Here is a 9,744-nt window from a genome sequence, read left to right as displayed (position 1 = left end):
CTGGGGATCTTGGGTCACTCCAGATGCTACAAGGCCAGTGACTTACTCAGTACAATGCTGAGGAGCACGACCATGAGAAACAGGATCAGAGTCACTCTCAGGCAAAAAACAAACAAACAAAATCCTCCAAGGATTAAATGTTATTTCCCATTGTCCTGGGGAGAAATTAATTCAAGGGAGGTCCCAGGGCAGAGAATTCCCCCCACCACCACCACCATGGGCATCACCCCTGCAGATTTCTGATTTACTCTTTGGCCCATGAAGCATGAACTTTCTTATGCCAGGTTTCTTTCTAATAAAGGAGAAGAGATAAATATCTCTACCTTTCCTCTCCTCCTCCTACCTGGTCTCTGTATTCCAGTTAAACTATAATTTATGTGGAGGATTTACAATGTCTGACACACCTAGTTGAGCCTTCTGCACAGAGATACATTGAAAGTGAAAGCTAATTGGGTGAAAGGAGAAACGCCATAAGCCCACACTCCAGTCTATGAGGTGGATTAAAGGTCTACCTTGCCCAACTCTTGCCTCACCTGCTCCCGTGGTCTGAGTAAAAGTTTGGGTCCCAGGACTCTGAGGCTATGCAAAGCCTTCCAGCCCCATACCTGCCGGACAGTCTCTGTGCAGGGGAGGGGGGTTTCAACAATCTCTATAGGCTCATGGTCCTTCAGAAGCTCTCAGACTTCTTACTGGCAGCATTCCTGGTATTCTGGATGCCTTGAAAGGTGGTATAAGACCCAGGAGAGACCACTGGCTGTGGTGTCATGGTCTGAAGGACAGCCAAGCAAAACTGGCTTTCTGAGCTGCTTCAGCACCAGATGGTGGACAGCAGCCATACTTTCAGGCCCTCAGGGAGAGTGTAGGGAGGGGGAGGACGGGCAGATTGGAGTGATCTAGGGTTTACCCACCACGTCCCTGGGACGGAGAGTCTCCTGTCCCCACTGTAGTCCCACACTGAGACCCTCATCCCCAAACATGAAGGTGTCAGCTTCTGCTCTTACATCCTCATCAGACAACTCCTTCCCATCTTCATCCTGGAGAGAAGGCAAGACAATACCCATGCCCCACATCACACCAGCTCTGAGGGCTCTGAGTCAAACCTAAAACAATTTCTGAAGATCCATACTCCTTCCAGAAACCCAAGCCCATTATGCACTCCTGGATGTCTCTTGGATACCACCGTCAGAGCGCACCACCCGCAGATAACCCCCTGGCTTCTTTGCCTCCTATGTGGCCCTGCAGGAAAGAGTCAATGATCTATGGATATTTTCTTGTGTCTGGATAATGAGGACTTTTGGAGTAAAGTGTTACTGCAACCTGGGTTACAGCATATTTCGATGGCAATTTGGCCTGGAGGTTAGAAATCAAGAATTGCTCTGAAGATAGCTGCTCACATTCTAGAGTGGTAAACTCAGAGAATCCTTCTTATCTTTCCAGAAGGCATCTGGGTTACAAACCTATAAACCTAGTGGCATGACCATCTCCCTGGAGAGGAGTAGTTTTTACCCCAGAACAAAGCAAACATCTCTCTCTCTCTTTCCTCTCTCTCCCTCTCTGTCTCTCTCTCATTCTCACTCTCACCCTGGAAGGAAGAAGGGGCAGATGTGCTAGCTGTTCTATACAAGCTCCAAGATGTAATAATGCGGGGCCCCTCTCTGCTTTGCATTCTGGTGTATTTACAGGTAAATCATTGTGTTCCCCTAGGAGGAATTTGGGAATGGAGAGCCAGCTCTACAATCCTACGCTGGTTGCTGCTACTGTTGTGAATGATTCACGGGCTGCTGTAACCCAGGGGTTTGGTGCATCTGTCATCACAGACATAGACAAAGACATAGACATAGAGATACACATAAAAACGTGTCACTAATTTACTAATGTGTAAGTAGAGCAAAATCTCAGGCTCCCCACTCTCTCAAACGTAGCAGTCCCCTGCTGCTGAATTCCACAGAGTCATCTCTCAAACCTCTCTCTGATCTGTCTTTTTCAAATGTATTCCATGGCTCCCAGTGCCCTCTGGATCAACTCCAAGCTCTTTCATTTGACACTGGCATAAATGTCCACTCTGTTACTTGAACTCACATCCCAGAGAAGCCCACCTTGCTCAGCAGAAGCACATCAATGAAGTCTAAAGTCTTGGACTTTGCCTTGTCCTTGAAGAAATCATCAGTACCCTGAGTGGGGAGGGTACGGCGCCGCTCCTGGATGACGGTGTCTGTGAAGTCGTGCACCAGGCGGCAGGCCCTGCAGAAGCGCTGCCCATCAGGAGTCAGATAATACAGGAAGTCCGAGTGCAGGAGAATCTGCTGGTTTCTTTTTTCTACAAAGGCACTGAGTTCCAAGATGGCAGCAATATACTCACTGGGCTTCCTGTATGAAGGAGATAACAACTTAACATATGCAAAGTCCCAGGAGCACTTCTCACCAGCAGCTAGAAGCTACCGCCCATCAGGAAACTGAGCGTCCAGAAACAGCCAGGAGACTTGACTCTCCAAACTCTCTTCTCTCCAGGCACCCTATCTCTGAGAGCTGCCTCCATGCACCAAGATGCTCAGAGTACAGCTTGCACACCATGCTTCTCTCCTGTCTCTCACACCCGGTATCCAGTCTGGACTCTTCCTTCCGAAAACTGTTCACAAAACTCAGACCTCACCATCTTCCAACTCTTTCTGGCTCAGCCCCCACCATAACCAACTTGCATCCAATGTCAGCCCCATGTAGTGTCTACATGACAGGCAGACCTCCACAGAGCTCTGTGACCACACATGTCATCGGCTCAGACTCCAAAAGATTCCTGGGAACCTCTTAATAAAGTTCATGCCACTTTTCCTGATTTTGTGTCCTGAAGTCTAGCCCCGTCTACTTCCACCATGTCATTTCTACTCTCTGTTACACATCCTTGCCTCGTCCTAGCCTTCTTGCCTATTATTCAGTTATTTCTACCTACTTGAAAGGACCATGCTTCCTCTCTCCCCTTCCCCACCCTTCAAAGCCCTGTGACACAATTCCTTCAGAAAGGCACTTCTGGTTACCCTGGTCAGTCATCCCTTTCCAACCTACTCCCTTGAGATCGTGGCCCAAGTTCTCAGGCCTGAGGGAAGGACTCACTCCTGACAATTGCTATCAAAGCTGAAGACACATTTCTGCAGACTGTCCAAGGTCATGAGGCTGATGTGCTTAAACATGTCCAGTCTGGTGCTGCCCTCCGAGGCTGAGCGCTGCCACTTGTCCTGGCCAGAGAAAAAGAAAAACGGAGCTGAAGTTGAGAACTGCCTTCTGAGAGCCCCTTCCCAGACCCAGACATCAAGATGGACATCCCTGCAATCATCCTCCTATTCCCCTGCCCCAGGCACCCATCCCCAGGGAGGACCAGCCTTGCATAGGAGCAGAGAGTGTTACTATTAGGGGGTAAAGACTCATGGCTGGGAGTTGAGAGACCTGAGTCCAAGTCTCAGCTCAGCCTCTTGTGGTCTGTGTGCTCTTAGACAACCTCCTGTACTCCCAAAGCTTCCATCTATCAAATCTTCAGTAACAGTTAGGACAACCTGCCTGGGGACGGATAAACCAGGGTACAATCACTGCCACACCTCTTCTGGCTCACTTACTATCTGGTTGAAGTTTGTTGAGGTCTCTAATCTCTCTGGCCCTCAGTTTCATCATCTGCAATAGGGCAAAACCAACCATAACCTCACAGAGTTATTAAAATTAAATTAGAAAACATATATTATGGAGTTGGCAAATGGCCCTGTTTCTGGCAATGGTGAGTGCTCAGTAAATGTTGGTTTCACTCATCTCCTTTGCTATAAATTCATTTCAAATGTATCCCTGTTGTGGGAGGGGAACATTACACACTAGGGCCTGTCAGGGGTGGGGGACAAGGGGAGGGAGAGGAATAGAACAAGTACCTAATGCATGAGGGGCTTAAAACCGGGATGACGGGCTGGTGGGTGGGGAAAAGCACCATGGCACATGTATACATATGTAACAGACGTGCATGTTCTACACATGTATCCCAGAACTTAATATATATATATACACTTTTATAAAATATATTTATATATTTAAAATAAAACATTTTAAAATATATTTTATACCTTACATATACACTTTATACTTTATATATATGAAGTATACATATATCTCCCTGTTGTGAGAGGTACTCCTCCATCAGACCTGAGCATCTGGCTGGATATGCCAAGAATGTAAAACCCTGTTGTTCTGACTTGGGCTGTTTCTCAGAGTTGTGTTTGCAGACAGCAGTGAGAGATAAGACAATGACTCCCCCTGGACCAATATCCAGCCTGCTTCTGCTTGCTATAAAAGCAGTTCCCTCAGCCTAGTGCTCTTTTCCTCCCATGCAAGGTACTGCATGAACAGGCAACTACTGAAACCTCTCTGTGGCACCCCGTGGAATCTGGCTGGAGAAATGATGCAAACCAAGAACATGCTGCTTGCTATGCCGTGAGTAATAAATCACCCTTTGTCTCTGACCCAGGACTCTCGTGTCTCCTGGCAGAATCCATGAAGTATTAACAAAGCTAGCTCCTCAGCTTGCAAGTAAGAAAAACATCCTAAGCACTTCACAAAATCCCAACTCCCAATTCTTCACTTCTCCTTGTATTCACACACTTTGCATTGTGATTTTCCAGCAACTTCTATTAAGAGATGGGGCCTGTTTTACGCCCCTTTGAGTCTGTGCTGATGTCAGCCTGGTTGAACTTGGAAACATGGCAGAGAGACTGTCCAGAGTCATTGCAGTCTCCTCTCAGTCTCTCAGAACCAAGTCTATGCCATGTGCACAGCCGGGTGCCTCCCAGAGGCAGAGAAACACATGGAGAAAAGTCCAGGTGTCACAGCTGAGGCCATCCTAGATCAACCTGAAGCTGTTGAAGCCCCAAACAAGTGAATAAACTGAGACAGGATCAGCAAAGCTGCCCGCCTGACGCACAGCTGCTTGTGTACCAAGAGTGATCCCATCCCCATGCAGAAGAACCAGCCAGCTGTCTCGCAGACTTGCTAGGTTTCATAAACCCTTATTTCTCTAAACCAATGGGTTTTGAGGTGGTTTGTACTCAGCAATTGCTACTATGCAATCTTCATTTTTACTCTCTTGAGTATGAAGGGTTTCTGTGAGAGAAACATGGAAACTCACACTTTCTGAGACCTACCATGTGCCAGGGACATGACTCCATTACATGATCTTACCAACATTAAGTAGAGATTATTATTCCCATTTTACAGATAGAGAAACCAAGCCCCAGAGAGGAAGAGCATTGACCCCAAAGTACAACCAAAATTCCAGACCAGATATGCCTGTGGTCCCTCTACCCTGAGGCTCCAGCTGGACCCAGAGTTGAAGGGACTCACGTGCATGATGTTCACACTCTTGTTGAAAATCACCACGTAGGGCTTGAGGATGTTGAAGTGGTAGGTGGGCGTCTAAAACAAAAAATAATAAATATAAATAAATAAATTTGCAATTCTGAGTGTGGCAAGAAGAGCGAACTGTGGCCCCGTGACTGGCACGCACATTTTAGAGTTCATGGTGTGCTCTCTCAGAAACGGTTTTAGCCAAAATTGTGTCATCATCTCTGGCCACTCACTTTATTCAAAAGACTTGACTCAAAATGACTATTTATGGAAATCCGCTTCAACTCTAGCCTCAAAAGACAAAAACACTGTAGTTCTAAAGATATTCAAAAGAAGGTAATTAAGGTTATTAAAAAGAATGAAGGGCCAGGCACCCTGTCTCACACCTGTAATCCCAGCACTTTGGGAGGCTGAGGCAGAAGGATCGCTTGAGTTCAGGAGTTTGAGACCAGCCCGGGCAACATAGTGAGACCCTGTCTCTACAAAATAATTTTAAAATTTAGCTGGGCATGGTGGTATGTGCCTGTTGTCCCAGCTACTGCAGAGGTTGGAATTGGAGGATGACTTGAGGCAGGAGTGTGAGGTCGCAGTGATCCAGGACTGCACCACTGCGCTCCAGCCTGGGTGGCAGGGAGAGATTTCATCTATAAAAGAAAAATAAAGGAAGCAAGGAAGAGCTGCTCCTCCAAATACCCCACATCATTTGGGGCAGTTACAAAATTCCAGAAAACATGGAAAACCTACCTTGAGTACCTTTTTGGATGTATGCTTATAAGAAAACAAATCTCTTTCATTAACTCATAGAAAGACTAAGAGGAAAGGAGCCTAGGGGACATGTGGTTTTACTTCCCTATTTAATTTAATTTAGTTAGTTAGTTAGTTAATTAGTTAGATGGTGTCTTGCTCCGACACCAGGCTGGAGTGCAGTAGCACATTCTTGGCTCACTGCAACCTCCACCTCCCAGGTTCAAGAGATTCTCCTGCCTCAGCCTCCCAAGTAGCTGGGATTACAGGCACCTGCCACCATGCCCAGCTAATTTTTGTATTTTTAGTAGAGACAGGGTTTCACTATGTTGGCCAGGATGGTCTTGATCTCTTGACCTTGTGATCTGCTCACATTGGCCTCCCAAAGTGCTGGGATTACAGGTGTGAGCAATGGTGCCTGGCTCCCTAATTATAAACATGAGAAAATTGGGTACCAAAGAGAGGAAGTAACTCACCAGGTAGAGAGAGAAGAGCCTCTCTTACCACAGGGGATCTCTTATTGGAAAACCAGCAAAATTTGTTCCCTGCCTGATTCTCCAAGATCTTAGCCCAAAATAAAATAGAAATGTCTCCACTTCAGAGGACGACTGGTTTGTCCTTTGCCTTTTACACCCCTTTCAGCAAGCAATGTTTCTCAACTTTGTGTTTGTGCAAACTCTTCGGCAGCACAAACTCTTGAGCTAAGAGACACTCTGCTGTGTTTGCAATTGAGGGCAAAGGCTGGGATCCTTGGACACAGCTCCAAACTCCTTTTCCTGAAGTCTGGGGTGGCAGAAAAAAACAGCATTTATTTATTTATTTATTTATTTTGAGACAGAGTCTCACTCTGTCACTTAGGCTGGAGTGCAATGGTGCTATCTTGGCTCACTGCAACCTCCACCTCCTGGGTACCAGCTATTCTCCTGCGTCAGTCTCCCAAGTAGCTGGGATTACAGGCATGTACTTGAGGTGAGAAGTTCGAGACCAGCCTGGCCAACATGGTGAAACCCCGTCTCTACTAAAAATACAAAAATTAACCAGGCATGCTAGCTGGTGCTTGTAATCCCAGGAACTCGGTGGAGTCTGAGGCATGAGAATTGCTTGAAACCAGGAGGCAGAAGTTGCAGTGAGCTGAGATTGCTCCACTGCACTCCAGACTAGGAGACAGAGCAACACTCTATCTTCAGGAAAAAAAAAAAGGAGGAGAATTGGAAAGTTGTATCTAGAGGCATTCGATGAAATTTGATGTTAAGAGACAACGAAAGGGAAAAAATGGAGAGTGGAGAAAAGCGACACTTCAAGAGTTTAGCTGGTCTTTTTACCAGAGATAGTGTTTCTTGGACTCTTCTCCATTAAAAAAGTGGCCAGGTATAATGACTCATTCTTGTAATCCTAACACTTTGGGAAGCCAAGGCAGGAGGATTGCTTGAGGCCAGGGGTTCAAGACCTGGGCAGCATAGCAAAACTCTATTGCTCCAGAAATGATTTTTTTTGTGAGGCTCACTTGAGCCCAGGAGCTGGACGTTGCAGTCAGCTGAGATCTCACCACTGCATTCCAGCCTAAGTGACAGAGCAAGACCCTGTCTCTAAAAAAAATGTTTTTAATTGCCCTTGGAATTCAGATTCATATATATTCCTTATGGTTTCCAAGATATCAAGGAAAAAAAAAGAGGCAGAAAGAGAGAGAAGAAAAGGAAAAATTGAGCAAGAATGGAAGAAGGGCAGCGTGCAGTGTCTCACACCTGTAATCCCAGCACTTTGTGAGGCCGAGGCGGGGGCCAATCATCTGAGGTCAGGAGTTCGAGACCTACCTGGCCAACATGGTGAAACCCCATCTTTACTAAATTTGTAACTATCTTGAGCAGACATATGAGGAGAAACAGGTCATTGTCTCCAGCAGCAAAGGAATGAACCAAGATGCTGATTTTGAAGAGCCAACACTCTCCCAAGAAGCCTCCACAGTGTGACCTGACAGGGCCTCCACCAGCACTGAGTGTCGGAATTAAGGCATCTGAGGCTGGGACACATTCTTGCAGAGGCCCTGCTCAACACATGGCCTGGAGTGATCAAAAGATGTTGATGTGGCAGCTCCTCACCAGATGTCCTGCTCCCACTCTTGCCCCTCCATCTCCTGCAATGTCCACCTCCCGGGTTCGAGCAATTCTCTTGCCTCAGCCTCCCAAGTAGCTGAAATTACAGGCACCTGCCACCACTCTGGGCTAATGTTTGTATTTTTTAGTGGAGACAGGTCTTCACCATGTTGGCCACGCTGGTCTTGAACTCCTGACCTCAGGTGATCCACCCACCTTGGCCTCCCAAAGTGCTGGGATTACAGGTGTTAGCCACCATGCCTGACCTTTTTTTTGTTTTGGTTTTTATGGTTTTAGAGATAAGGTGTGTAGCTCTGTCACTCAGGCTGGAGTGAAGTGGTGAAATCATGGCTCACTGCAGCCTCTGTCTCCTGGGCTCAAGTGCTCCTCCCACTTCAGTCTCCTGAGGAGCTGGGACTACAGACATGTGCTGCCACATTTTTCTTTTTCAAGATGGAGTTCAATGGCCTGATCTTGGCTCACTGCAAACTCTGCCTCCTGGATTCAAGCGATTCTCCTGCCTCAGCTTCCCAAGTAGCTGGGATTACAGTCATTCACCACCATATCTGGCTATTTTTTGTATTTTTAGTAGAGATAGGGTTTTGCCATGTTGTCCAGGCTGCTCTCAAACTCCTCACCTCAGGTGATCCACCCACCTCAGCCTCCCAAAGTGCTGGGATTATAGGCATGAGCCACTGTGCCTGGTGTACCTGGTTAATGAAAAGTTATTTCTGCAGAGACAGGGGTCTCTGTATGTTGCCCAGGCTGGTCTTAAACTCCTAGCCTCATGTGATTCCCCCACTTCGGCCTCCCAAAGTGCTGGGATTACAGGCATGAATCACCATGCCCAGCTCCATTTTTAAAAATTAACTCAGTTTCAATTTCCTCTTATAGAAATACCATAAAATAGAAAACGTCAATGTCAAGTAGGATTTCCATGAAAAGGTGACAAATCACAAAATCTCCCTTCCTTGATGCTTATTCATACCTTTTACCTTTTTTTCGAGGTAGAGCCTCACTCTGTTGCCCAGGCTGGAGTGTAGTGGCACATTCTTCGCTCACTGCAAGTTCTGGGTCACCAAAACCTCCAACTCCCAGGTTCAAGCAGTTCTCCTGCCTCAGCCACCTGAGTAGCTGGGATTACAGGTTCGCACCACCACACCCAGCTGCTTTTTGTATTTTTAGCAGAGACAGGGTTTCACCATGTTGGCCAGGCTGGTCTCAAACTCCTGTACCCGCCTCGGCCCCCAAAGTGCTGAGACTACAGGCATGAGCCACCTTGACCGGCCCCTTAATACTTATTCCTTCTAATAACGTTGATTGTGTGCCTACTATGTACAATTACTAGACTAGGTTCTGAGAATGAACAAGATGAGACTCCTGCCGTAGGGAGCTTCTGTTCTGATTCCGCGTGAGTTTGGGAGGAGAACATGTAGACAAGCAATTCAACAAATAACAAGCTGGTTTTTGAGTGTGATATCTGCTTTGAGAGAACCAGGCAGGACGAGGCAGTGCAGAGGAGGACGAGTCCCCCTTCACAGGA

General features: G+C 46.8%; 1 protein-coding gene across 1 annotated transcript; it reads right to left on the bottom strand.

The window, feature by feature from the left end:
• Positions 1-785: 785 nt before the first annotated feature.
• On the bottom strand, positions 786-5,370 carry LOC100401512 (cytochrome P450 4F11-like). Its single transcript, XM_078359592.1, has 4 exons — positions 5,365-5,370; positions 3,106-3,227; positions 2,097-2,367; positions 786-1,034 (listed from the first exon to the last, which is right to left on the bottom strand). Exons 1-4 carry the CDS (start codon positions 5,368-5,370, stop codon positions 894-896), a joined length of 540 nt encoding a protein of 179 aa, XP_078215718.1. The 3' UTR covers positions 786-893.
• Between the last annotated feature and the right edge of the window lie 4,374 nt (positions 5,371-9,744).

Source organism: Callithrix jacchus, chromosome 22 (assembly GCF_049354715.1).
Source record: "Callithrix jacchus isolate 240 chromosome 22, calJac240_pri, whole genome shotgun sequence".
Lineage (NCBI taxonomy): Eukaryota > Metazoa > Chordata > Mammalia > Primates > Cebidae > Callithrix > Callithrix jacchus.
The sequence above is the reverse complement of the archived record's forward strand: the minus strand, read 5'-3'. Positions and strand labels throughout refer to the sequence as shown.

What these genes read in the sequence shown, in the direction of transcription:
- LOC100401512 (XM_078359592.1), bottom strand. An exon ending in TTTGATAGCAATTGTCAGGA is followed by an intron (nt 2,368 to 3,105) that starts GTGAGTCCTTCC and finishes TCCTTCATACAG; the next exon opens with GAAGCCCAGTGAGTATATTG. An exon ending in ATGTGCTTCTGCTGAGCAAG is followed by an intron (nt 1,035 to 2,096) that starts GTGGGCTTCTCT and finishes CCTTCTCTCCAG; the next exon opens with GATGAAGATGGGAAGGAGTT.